The 13840-nt window shown below is 36.5% G+C and overlaps 1 protein-coding gene and 1 long non-coding RNA gene across 2 annotated transcripts in view; both read left to right on the forward strand.

The window, feature by feature from the left end:
* Positions 1–13840, forward strand: part of LOC131274957 (uncharacterized) — a 649760-nt gene that overhangs the window by 79260 nt on the left and 556660 nt on the right. The window lies entirely within an intron of this gene.
* Positions 6876–7814, forward strand: LOC131274912 (olfactory receptor 14C36-like). The gene has a single exon (XM_058283289.1). It carries the CDS (start codon positions 6876–6878, stop codon positions 7812–7814), a length of 939 nt encoding a protein of 312 aa, XP_058139272.1.

Consider the following 13840-nt stretch of genomic DNA (forward strand, 5'->3'; position numbering starts at 1 on the left):
CATTCTCTAGACAAATAATTAGTACAGTTAGGTGGAATTTTATTCTACTGCAAACAATCTAACCTGGGGTACATTTGTCCTATTGCTGATTTGGCCAGGGAGGGTGTGTGACCTGCTCATTTCTTTAGAGAGCTGTTACAAGTTCTGGTTTTTTGGTTGCCATCTTTTGAAATCAGACCATGAAAACATGCATTTCACTGCTTATTTTATTAAATTCTATTAAATAATAAAAATGGAACATAAAAATTCATTTTTTAAAATTTTCATTACTAAAACATGTTATAATGAATATAAAAAATGTGCAGCAAGTAATAGCAGATATTTTAAAAACACCTGTCTGCCCTAACAATTTAAATACTTTCTAAGATTCTTAATGGTTTTATTAGGTGGGAGGTCTTTTTGGATACATAATGCCAAAGACTGTTTCTCCTACTGAATTTTAAAGGTAATTTAAAGAGTAAGATTCAATTCATAGCACACAAACAAATTCCAGTATTGCCTTTAACACCCAATACAGGCAATATTGACAATATTCAAACAAATATGAAGGATCTCAAATCCGTAGAAATTTAGATGATAATTCAAAATCCGTAGAAATTTAGATGATAATGTAATTCAAATTTTATAACTAGTATTAAATCTTATAACTTATTTTCTCCCTTTCTGTAAGATTCCTGATCCATTTGGTAAGAAATAATATTTTCTTCTCTGTGCAAAAAAAAAAAAAACAAACAAAAAACAGATGTGACTTTATGACATTTATTTCTGATTCCCATATTTGATTTCGTTCCAGGTATCTGAAAGAACTTCAGGAGGTAATAAAACACAAATTTTCAGAGCAGTTTATTAACTGCTCTATCTTTACTAGCATGCTTTAAATGAACTCCCAGTAGGCGCTGTCTTTTTATCTACTCCTTTCACTTTGAAGGGACCACTTTTCCCTAGTGTTACAAAATCTTCACGTAACTTCAAGTATTTGGATAAGCAACTTCACATTTACCGCGCTATGCCAGAGATTTATTCATAGAGATTTTCTGTTTTGTTTTTTGCTTTTTGTTTTAATTAACCATTGCTCTGCGGGCCAGAGAGCAGCTGAGCAGTCGCCCGCACCACGCGGCGGGTGTCAGCGCAGTGCGGGCCGCGGCCAGGGGCGGCGGTAGTGAGGCCGCGCTGCGCTCCAGCCGCTCCTCCCGCCAGGTTCCTCTGCTCCCGAGGACCGTGGCTCCCGGGACTCTGCCCGCCCGCCGCCGCGCAGGTGCGCGCCCCAGCCGCCTTTGCCAAACTAAGACAGTGACCCTCCCAGCGATTTCCAAAGCATCTGGCCATTTTATTAAGTATGATCCCCAATTTGGGCCTTGTTCTAATGATCTCAACGGAAAGTTGACAAAACACTCCCATCGCCGCCATCGATTTCTTTTTTTATCAGTTGATTAGATCTGGTCAGTTATTTTGATCCTTTATTTTATTTTTGGTTCCTTTCTCGAAGTGAGATTCTGTACGTGGCTGTTATATCTCTTTTAAGACCCTTGGAGTGGGGTTACAACGGAATAAATAAAGGATAAAACGTAAAATATTAACATTGTAGGAGAAACAATAAGCATCAAACTTATTCAAGCTAAAAACGTTCATAAAATTAAAAGTGAAGGATGGGGAAGATGTGCTTCAAGTAGATGGGCACTGGACTCTCACATGCGAGGTCCTGGGTTCCATCCTGGTGCTTCCTAAAAAAGAGAAGGTGAGCAGGCAGAAGAGGGAGCCATGGGGGGGTGGGGGTGGGAGGGGAATTTAAATGCATTATCTTTAATCTGATAGGAAGCATCTCCAAAACAAAACAAAAACAACCATTCTATTTCTGGAGGTTGGTATATTACTATAGAACCAACTCTCATTCATATAATCACTATAAACTCTAGAAAATATGAATGCCTAACTGAGGGCAGTGCAGAGCAATGATCAAATAAATAGATTTATTGAGAGTGTTGACACTTGGAGGGATGAGATATCAATAAAGATTCTCCCAGCTTTAAATCTTGCATTCTGATGGCAGAGGTGAACCTACACCATGTGAAGAAACTGCATTGAAGGTATTGATACCATTTCACATTATTTACCAATATAAGACAAAGTATACACAGGACCTTTCTGTGGATAAGAAGGACTATTTGAAATGTATTCAAACTGTTTGCATTGATAATAAATTTAAAATAATATGTATATAGATATATGATATATATGATAGAGATAGAGCTATAAATATAGGTATAGATATAGGTATATAGATATAAATAAAACACAAACCAAAACCTGCTGTGGCTATACTGCTGCATTTTAGTTTGCTAAACTGCTCAGGCAGATACCATAAAATGGGGTTGGCCATTAAAAATAGAAATTTATTAGTTCACAAGCTTGCAGTTTTGAGGCTGAGAAAAATGTCCAAATGAAGTTATTGAGAGATATTTTCTCCGGGAAGCCAGGCTGCCTGCAGTCCTAGACACTGTCATGAACAAGATACATGCTAGCAGCCGCTGGTCTCCCCCTTCTCTTCCAGGTTTAATTCCTTCCAGTTTTTTTATTCTGTTGTTTTTCTCCTTTAATTCCATATTCATCCTGTTTATAAAGGTTTCCTTTAAAAGGATTAAGACTCACATTGGACCATGCCCGAACTGAAGCAATCTAATCAAAATATCCTATTTACAGCAGGTTTACACACCGAGGAATGGATTAGCTTTAAGAACATGATTTTCTGGGGTACAGACAATTGAAAACGTCAAAGGCTACATTCTTATTAAACAGTGTACACCTGAAGGCAATATGTATGGCTCAATATTAAGGTTATTTTGCATCATGATATACAAACAATGCTAAATTTTTATTCACCTATTGTCATGGCTTCCAAATATATAATGCCTAACATGTTATATCATAAAGTATAACACAATGTAACTAAAGTTATACCTGGATATGTAGAAACAATTCAGCCAATGTAATCATCATGAGATAGTCATCAGCAAAGGTATAAAAGTTTTGAACAGTATAGGTGACTAAATCCTAATGGTGTAGAAAGTGCATTCAAGTGTGTTGAGTAGTTTGAAATTAAAAAAAGGGTGTGTTATCTAATTACAGTTGAATTAAACTGGAAATCAATAACAGAATGGTACATAGCACCTCTAAGAAACATATTGAGCCTTTTTGCTTTCCTAACACAATAAAAATGAACCACCTATACCATAATTGTGAAGACTGAATAGCTATTGTAGTGCTTCCTAATACGTATGCACTTTGTGCTTGGTACTAGTCCGAACGGTTACACATTCCAGTTAGTCCTACCTTCAAATGGCACATGAGGGTGGACACTGTCGTTAATGTGCTAACCTGTTGAGCTACTGAGTCATCAGAGATAAAGCAACGTGATGAGGATCATCCAGCTCACAGGCCACTGGACTCAGCTTTGGCACCAGGCTCATGGCTTTGGATAATTTCAGAAAGACTGTCATTCCTTACAATACCATGAGTTGTTTTGACTAATGAATATCACTCCATTCCTGAGAGGAAAACCCTCTGGATGAACAGGAAACCTCAGTCCTGGGACTGGGCTGAGGCCAGGGTCTGGGTCTTCTCTGTTCCTTGGTCACTAAGATCCACAGGCATTTCACCTTAAGAGCACTGGGAATATTAGGGGAGCTGTGATTTTCTGATTATTCATTTAATCTACACAATTTTCTATGTTTAAATACACTGATATATCTTATAGACAAGCACTGTTCATGGACAGATATTAATTGGGCCCTGTTCCCTAACCATCTAGAGCCAATTATCTCTTTGAAATTACCTGTGGGCACTGGCTACTACTGGTGCCAAAGCCTGGGCTCTCGGGGTTTTCTATGATGCCATTGGAGACTCCCATATGGATATAAAACTTAACATGAAAGCTCTTGGTACAATAGAAAGCTTCCAGACAGGACATCGGTCGTCTCTACCAACTATGCCTGCTCATCCTTGCTCCCAGGTAAAGCATCAGTGGACCCTTATCAGAAATCTTGACGTGTCCATCCAGTGTCAGTAATAAAATTAACTTTTGAGACTTTGTTGTTATTAACTCTTTTTTTCTCTCTTCCTTCCCTTCCTTCCAAGAATCACCTGCACTTCACTGCTTAGTTGATTTTTGAGAGAAACTGTCAAGAGGACTATGACAAAAAAATATATGTATAAATATAAAAGGCTCTCAGCCAATGAGACAAATCTCTTCTTTTGCATTCATTGAAATAAACTCAGTTCAAGCAGTTTTAGCAGAATTCAGAGCTGTTCATGGAAGCAAAGAGTGAGCTGGTTGCAGCACCAGATGGAGTAGGGGCAGGAGCAGCTGTGTACACTGACCAGAGTTTCAGTAAGCAGAATGCTAATGTAAATTTATACTTAAACATATCTAATTCTGATGGGGTGTGTTTTACATAAAAAGACTATAAACAATGGTTTATGTGTATTATTACAAATTAATTAATTTTAATAATTATTTCATATTATTTTCTCTTTACTGAGCACTCTACTAGATGCAGTCAGTAGTATGTAGTGAATAAGTGTCATAAAAATAAATTGTGCAAATGACCCCTTATACTTCAGGTGTAATTCTAGGACTTTCTCATAGCATATCATGAAAATCATATAAGCATTGTTTGTAATTGAGTTCCACAGCTTCCAGACAACTGCTTGCACATAATTCACCCTAAAATATCTTTTAAGTTAGATATTATAAATAAATATTACAAGGATGTCTCAACCAATAGATAAATTAATATATTAATTTTCAAAATATATCTTCAAAGTCTTTAAGACTTTGTAGAAAAGATAAAAAAATCATTTTGTTTTTACAATTTGATATATAGGAACACTTGTACAATAATCCAGTTAGCCCAGAACAGAGTTATCCTCCTGTAACCTGCATACTATTTAAGAAAAGTCTTAGTTAAGAACCTGTATTTACATGTGTATAATCTTTTATGATATCATACTTCTTTTAAAAGAAAATTGTGTTATCAAATTCAGAGTGCTGCCTTTCCTATACTTCTCTGTTTGCTTCTGAACAAAATAAGAGTAATATGAATTTGAGATGGGAGATATGTAGTGCCCAACCTCCCCCCTTTTAACAATTTATTACTTATTGGTTTATTTTTTATTAACATTGCTACCATTATGAGAATATCTAATTACATCCACAAACATTTAATTCATGAATTAGGTATTTTTACAACTTCTATAGAAAAGGAAATTGAGAGTCAAAAATATATATGAAGCTCTCATACACAGTAAATAAATGGCCAAGTCAAGATATAAAATATATCTTCTCCTGTAGTCTGCAAACATTTAACTCTGCTCTGCTGACACATAAATTCAAACTAGAAATGTACAACTGATTGGTGACTGTGAAATAATAAAATATGTTCCCTCTGTGTTCCAACTGTGAAATCTTGTTGAATTTTTGCAATACAGTAGAAGAAGCCTAGTAAGTAATTTAGTAAGGAAAAAAATTAAGCAATTATTTTTAAGATCTCAACTTCTATGTGAAGCTGCCTTAAATAGGTTAGAACTTCTTATAAATAGTGAAGTTAGCTATTTTTAATCAGAGGCATCATATAATGCTTTCAGTAAGTTTTCAGTAAACTTGGTATAAAGCAAGAACAACAACTCCTTATTGAAGTAGTTTTTTGAAGAATTCTGAAATAAAGAGGAGCAGAGACAGAAAGCTTTTATTCTTGAGCTCAGGAGGTCAGTCTGAAAGTGACAGGCATCCTGCCTTCTTACAGTGAGCAGAGCTTCTCTAGAAGTAGTTACATTTGTCAGGAGAAAAAGGGTCACAGAGCAGGAAGGTGAAGTGCATTAGCCCTGAGGGTTAGAGAGGCTGGGTAAGCAAGTCTGAAAGGCACATTCTGCGGGTTCAAGGCCGCAAGGAAAGCCATTCCCATTTCAATGGCATGAGTTAAAATATGACTCAAAGCTGAAGGAAACATTCAGCACTTGAGGGTTAAGCAAGGGTTTCACTAAGGGTGATTGTGAAAAGAAAGTTTACGAAGGACTCAGGTGTGAGTGTAACATCCATTAATGACCTACACATCAAGCAATGTCTCTATATCAGCTATTTCAAGTTCTGAAATATGTTCAGGCTTTATAGGAAAAGATAATAGTATGTGACACAAAACAAGAATAAAAATACTAAATTTAGTGACTCTGATATTATTAATAAATAATTTTCCTTACAGGTAATATCACCTATCGAAAGTAACAAGTGATTATTTTGAACAAAGAACACTAAGTACCTACATACATTCAAGGAGTACATGGAGAAGCATGAGAAATGTATGATGGTATTTAATGGAAGCAGTTTAGTGGTCATGGAATGGATTATAATTGATTATAATATTTTGATAAGCCCTGAATAAATAGTACCCTTTGATCTCTACTCAGATTCTACAAGGTCATTATATTATCATAAATATTAACATTCCTGGAACACAACTAATGACAGAGCAATGCATAGAAATTACCTATATTAAATCTTTCAATCTTCCAGGCAAACCTTTAACTTCAAGTGGATCCATTTTATAACTAGAAAGTGATAGAAATATATGTAAACATAGGCACAATTCTTAAATATTATATTTTACTCATACTCCTATTCTGGAAACAAGGATAAAAAGCAGGGAAGCCAAAAGGAGCAAGAGGAAACATTGTTATATCCTATTAACCAAAATGAAATAGAGAAAATAAAAGTTTTAATGTGAGGCAATATATGAACTTAGATTAATTCCTTCTACATGTGGCTCCTGCATGTTTCTTAGGGTTTATTTGTCAGACTCTTCATGGCCAAGGGAAATGTTCCTAAGATGCCCAACTCCAGCACAGTGACTGAATTCCTGCTTACAAGGTTTTCTGATGTGTGGGAGCTCAGGGCCTTACATGCCATGCTATTCCTACTGATGTACTTGGCAACTCTGATGGGGAATCTTCTCATTGTCATAATAATCACCTTCAATTGGAAACTTCACACCCCCATGTATTTCTTCATTAGGAATCTGTCTGTCTTAGACATGTGCTACATTTCTGTCACGGTCCCCAAAGCATGTATCATCTTCCTGCTTGACGACAGGACAATCTCCATGGCTGGATGTGCAGCTCAGATCTTCCTCGTGCTTGCATTTGCTACAGTAGAGCTGCTGTTCCTCACCGTCATGGCCCGTGACCGCTATGTGGCCATCTGCCGGCCCCTCCACTACCCTGTGATCATGAACCCTCAGGTCTGTGTGCAGATGACTCTGGCCTCTGTACTCAGTGGTCTGGTCCACTCTGGATTCCACACTGGCAACACATTCCAACTGCCCTTCTCTCGGTCCAACGTGGTGCATCAGTTCTTCTGTGACGTTCCCTCTCTTCTCAAGCTTTCCTGCTCTGAGACCTTAAACAATGAAATTTTAATTTTCATCTCTGCAGTGGTGATTGCTGGTGGCTGCTTTGTCTTCATCATCATGTCTTATATTCACATATTTTCTACTGTGCTTAAGTTTCCAACCAGGGGTGAGCGTGGAAAGGCCTTTTCCACCTGTGTCCCTCACATCCTCGTGGTGAGCATCTTTCTCAGCTCAGGTGCTGCTGTGAATGTGAAGCCAACCTCCAGCTCACCCACAGTTCAGGACATGATCACCTCTGTGTTCTATTCTATAGTCCCTCCTTTCTTGAATCCTATAATCTATAGTCTTAGAAACAAACAGATAAAGGAGGCTATAGAGAGAGTCATGAGGAGAAAGCTTTGTTTAGGGAAAAGATAGCATACTTGTTTGAAGATGAAATTTTCAATCATGAAAAAATATCAAATTTTGGACTAGTGTTTTAGGGAATTCCTGTTTACCTGTGATTCATTAGTGCTCTCCTTGATCACAAAGAGCGACTTACTTGCAACTGTATTTTGGTCTTGATTAGCTCCTGCACTTACTTTATATTGACTTTGCAAAAGATCTAGGCACTGACCAAGCACAGCAGATTGCGGTTTCCAGGTTCACTCCCAAGTGGCCCCAAAGAGGTGGGGCACCTTTCAGGAAGTTTCCTACCTGTGGTATGTGTTTTAAAATTGGCAGTGCTGTTTAGACAATGTAACACTCTTTGGCTGTGTACAAAAACAAGCTGATTTTAAGAAACCAATGTTTCAGAGAAGAGGGGAGACCTGCTATGGCATCCTCTTCTGGAGCGTTTACTCGAATGTACTGCATATTGGAGAGTGTCTTGATCCAAAGAACACTAATAGCTGTGTGTCCCTTAATGCCCTCCTGTTTTAATTTCATTTTAAAATCTCCATAGCATTGGGCCTTGGACTGATTATTGTTGCTGTTTTTCCAGCAGAATTAACAGTATGTAGGAGAAGAGCAAAATTTCATAGTGGCCTAATATTTTGTGAATCTTGAAGGTATATGATGGTGTGCAGGAGGAAGACAAGAGGAAGATGAGGAAGTCAGGTTTTTGCTTTTAAAAACAATATATACATATTTTTATTAGAGAAGTGACCTTACAAAACAATCATGCACAATGCCAAGATCTGGGTTCTGCATCTGCATCTGGGTTCTGCAGGCAGTAAATACTGCAGCAGTGACAATGCTTTGTCTCTCAGATACAGGTGACAGTAGGAGACAAGTGTGGAAACACTGAAGCAGAGGGGAGTATTACTAATGACAACAGCTGGCTTGATATTTGGATTCTGTTTATATTTGTTTCTCTACCCAAGTGCCGAGTGATAAAATAGGGAACTTGATCAGGGCATAAAATTATGCCAGGAAGCAAGCAGCTCCCTGTGTATGGACATAACTTAAAATTTCCTGGTTTGTACTTTTTTTTTTGCCAGTTGTATCAAGGAGCAATGTATAATAAATTCTAAAGGACTTTCTTTAAAAGGACTTTAAGAAGAGTAGATCTTTACCTCCCAGTCGTTGTGCCTTCCTGTTTATCTTTGACCTTTTTCAAAAAACTTTTAAAAAATCAATCTTAATTCTAACCTAATCCAGGTTATACCACTGTTGATGGGAAATCAGAAAAGGACCTAATAGATAATGTGGGTAGTCAGGTAAAGAAAACCATGTGATGTTTTGAAATGGAATCAGTCACTGAAGAACTGTGTGAGCTGTGTGACAACCAAAGGAATAAAAACATGATAGTGGGTGATCTCAGAGACACTTACATTGCCTTGCAAATACATTTCACATCTGTTTTCTGTGTTTGATGTATATTGGGCTTCAGTGTAAGGCTTTTAATATGCATCATTAATCAAAAATATTATCAATGAGATTGAATCATGTGAGAATTGGCAAGTGCATGCAAATCAAGTCTGCTTGGAGTTCAATCTCTTCTTTCTTTCAATGTAACTTTTATATGAAATAGAGTAACCAGTAGACAGTTCTCAAGAAGACCTTTTTTCTTAAGTTTCAAGAATGTTTTGAATGCTATTATTGTAGCTTCATTTTTGTCCACGTATGAAAATATGTTTCTATAATAAATTATTTGATAGAAATTGATAAAGTAGATTTTACATATTTGTAACTACCAACAATTAGCTTTACCAATGTGCTGACAAATTTGTACTCCTGCCAACAGCATTCTATTTACACACCTACTTGCCTGTAAATGAAATGGTCATTTACTAATTCTTATTAAACTTATGGGCAAAACAACTAATTGTTGATGCAATTTGTAGCGCCATTAATCCTAGTGAAGTAGAAAATTAGTTCACAACATATAGAATTAAAATATATGTTGTGACAATATCAGGAGGTAGGAACAAAGCTACAAAGCTGTAATTAAAAAATGATAATGAATGGAAACAGAAATTCACAGGAACCAATGAAGTTAATCAGAAATGTTCAATAAGAAGGTTAATAAGAGAAACACCATATATATATATATATGTATCTTTTTATGAAACATTGTCTGAAAGAAAGATAGCACAAGTCTGGGATGAAAAGAGAGCCACTGAGCAAACATTTTTGATGGATTATACAAGGCACAGAACTATATAACGCAGTGAATCGTGTAGTCAGTGATAGACTGTGGTTACCAGTACACAATGAGCATTCTTTCCTGAACTACAACAAATGTATAATACTAATACATGGTGCTAAAAATAGGGAAGTTTATGGAAAAAATATTATCCAAAAGTAAGCTCTGGACCATAGTTAGAAGTAATATTTAGATGATGTTCTTTCATAATCTGTAACAAAATTTCTACAACAATGCAGAGTGGAGGTGAAGGGGTGATGTATGGGAGTTCTGCATATTATGCATGATTGTTTTGTAATCTCACAACTTTTTTATTAAAATTTTAAAAAATTCCTACAATTCAACAATAGGACAAAGCATGAGATTAAAATATGGGCAAAGGACTTTAGCAAACTTTTCTCCAAAGAACATATAACAATGGTCAATAAACACAGGAGAATATGTTTAATATAATTAGCCATTTAAGAACTGCAAATCAGAATCACAGTGAGATTCCCCTTTACACCAATGGAGATGACTATTATTAAAAAATTCGAAACAACAAGTTTTGATGAGGATATTGAGAAATTGGAATACTTGTACATTGTTGGTCGTAATGCAAAAATGGTGTTAAGTACTGAGGAAAATACTTCAGCATTTTCTTAACAAGCTAAACAAAGAATTACCTTATGAGTTGACACTTCCACTTCTAGATAAAAACCCCAAAATTTGAAAACAGGAATCATATAGTTGTATTTATTATCAAATTTTATAGAAGCATTATTTGCAATAGCCAAAAGTTAAAAATAACTCATGTCCCTCAACAGAAAATTAGATAAACAAAACATGCTGTAGACATAAAATAGAATATTATTCCTCAGTAAAAAGGAATGAAATTTGATAAATGGTCAATAGGAAGGGATCTTGAAAACATTATGCTAAGCAAAATAATTGAGACAAAAATCACAATTATAGAATTATTCCATTTATATGAAATATGTAAAATAAAATTGTTCATAGAGATAGAAAGTAGATTTGAGGTTACCAAAGGGTGGCAGGAGGGGTGATGATGGGATTTATTGCTTAATGGGGACAGAGGTCTATTTAGAATGATGAAAAATGTTGGTAATATATACTGGTTATGGTAGCACACATTTTATATGCAGTTAATGTCTTAACTGTAATACTTAAAAATGTATAAATGGCAAATAAAATTAAGTTAAAATAATGAAATTGAGAATAAAGTTCCACTTATTTTAGCATTAAAGGGAATTGATAATTCAGAAATAATCATATACATTTATGCACAATTATTATCCACAATGGGCCCAAGGCAAATCAGTTGGTAAAATAATAGTCTTTCAACAAACAGAGCTGGAACACCTGGCTATCTAAAGGCAAGCAAAACAATTTGGTCTTTGTTATCATATCATACAGAAAAATCAACTGAAAATGTATTATATCCATATATATAAGGGATACAACTATAACAATCCTAGAAAAAATTGTAAGCAATACCTCATGACCATATATTAAGCATGAGATTTTTAGATATAACAACATAAGCTGAAGAAACAAAAACAAGACTAGAAATTTTACAGTCCAACAAAAATAAAACTTTCATTTCAAAGGACATTACTAGGAATGTGACAAAACACCTTATCAAATGGTAGAACGTATTGCAAGTCCTATCTAGAATACAGTTCAATCTGAAATACACAGGTATGGAATTTACAGATATATCAAAATCTCTCACAACTCAGTGATTTTTTTTAAACTTAGTTGCTTGTAGGAATTTGGTATTATTTATGAATTCCAAAATTAGATATTGGATTATGTGTGTGAACTGGTTTTTCCTCTGGGCATATCAGATTATATTAGATTCAGAGGTTTCACTTGTACTTGACTAGATAAATGATTCAGGCTTTGATTGGGCCTCATCAGTAGGACATTGAGTCCCCACCCCCTTGGTGGGCAGGGACTCACAGAAAAACTACTTGTCAGAGAAGGGATGTTGGAGGTTTTGAGCTGGAGTCCAGGAAGTAAACACAAGATATTCAGGTATGGGGGAGGCCCTGGAAAGAGAGATGAGCCGTTCACCTGATAATCTTCAGCTGGTCTTGTGGAGAGAGCAGATGAACTGAACCCAGAGAGAAACAAGCCCCTGGAAGAGAGGAACCTAGGAAGCCTGAACCATGGCAGACATTGGCAGCCATCTTGCTCCAATACTTAGCATCAGACTTTGGTGAGGAAGTAAATTATGCTTTATGGCCTGGTAAATGTAAGCTTCTACCCCAAATAAAAACCCTTTATAAAAGCCAACACTGGGGCGGTGGACTTGGCCCAGTGGTTACGGCATCCGTCTACCACATGGGACGTCCACGGTTCAAACCCTGGGCTTCCTTGACTCATGTGGAACTGGCCCATGTGCAGTGCTGATTTGTGCAAGGAGTGCCCTGCCATGCAGGGGTGTCCCCTGTGTAGGGGAGCCCCACGTACAAGGAGTACACCCCATAAGGAGAGCCACCCAGGGCGAAAGAAAGTGCAGCCTGCCCAGGAGTGGTGCTGCAGCCTGCCAGGAATGGTGCCGCACACACGGAGAGCTGACACAACAAGGTGATGCAACAAAAAGAAACACAGATTCCCATGCCACTCACAACAACAGAAGCGGACAAAGACGATGCAGCAAATAGACAGAGAACAGACAACTGGGGCGGGGGGAGGAAGGGGAGAGAAATAAATAAATAAATAAATAAATAAATAAATAAATAAATAAATAAATAAATAAATCCTTTTTTTTTTAGTTTAAAAAAAAGCCAACACCATCAGCACCCCTTTGGCTGACAAATACACTGCTATTCTGTTTCTTATCCATCCCTAGTTTATTTGTATTTGTATCTTGTAAAAACAGCCTTAGGTATGAGGTTTCACTATGTTATATAGTACCAAATTAGATTTTTTAGCTTGCCTTCTAGTAATACATCTGTACTTAGACTTTCACTTTCAACCACTATCATACCCATAGAACAGTTCTGCTAGTTCAAGCAGCATGATGTGCTCTCCACATTTCCATTCATTTCCAAATATTTACAATCTTTGAACCAATTCTGCACAGAATAAGCCCCAGCTTTCCATCTGCTACTCACCTTCTATTTTCTGTTGACCTACATTCTAATTATTAATTCCATGAGCTTACGTTATACATTTAGTTCATAATAGCACCCTCATACAGTATTTGTCCTTTTGTGTCTGGCTTGCTTCACTCAACAAACGTCCCCTAGGTTAATACATGTTGTCATATGCTTCACGACTTCATTTCTTCTTACTGGTGTATAATATTCCATTACATGTATATACCACAACTTGCTTATCCATTCATCAATTGATGGAAATTAGGATTATTTCCAACTTCTGACTATAGTAAATAACACTGCTATGAACATTGGTGTGCAGATGTCTATTTGTGTCACTATTCTCAGTTCTTCTGGTTATATACCTAGCAATGGTATATCTGCATCACATGGTAAATCTATATTCAACTTGCTTAGGAATGTCAAACAGTGCTCCACAGTAGTTGTATGCTTCTACCTTCCCACAACAGTGAATAAGCATTCCTATCTCTCCACATCCTCTCTAACATTCACACTTTCTTACTTTTTAACAGTGGCCAGTAGCAATGGGTGGAAATGATATCTCATTGTAGTTTTGATTTGCATTTTCCTAATCACAAGTGACAGTAGAACATTTTTTCATGTGTTTCTTCACCATTTGTATTTCCTCCTTGGACAACCATCTTTTCAAGTATTTTGCCCATTTTTTAACCAGGTAGTTTGTC

The sequence above is a fragment of the Dasypus novemcinctus genome, chromosome 21 (genome assembly GCF_030445035.2).
Source record: "Dasypus novemcinctus isolate mDasNov1 chromosome 21, mDasNov1.1.hap2, whole genome shotgun sequence".
Taxonomy (NCBI): Eukaryota; Metazoa; Chordata; class Mammalia; order Cingulata; family Dasypodidae; genus Dasypus; species Dasypus novemcinctus.

What these genes read in the sequence shown, in the direction of transcription:
- LOC131274912 (XM_058283289.1), top strand. Translation starts at nt 6,876, where the DNA reads ATGCCCAACTCCAGCACAGTGACTGAATTCCTGCTTACAAGGTTTTCT.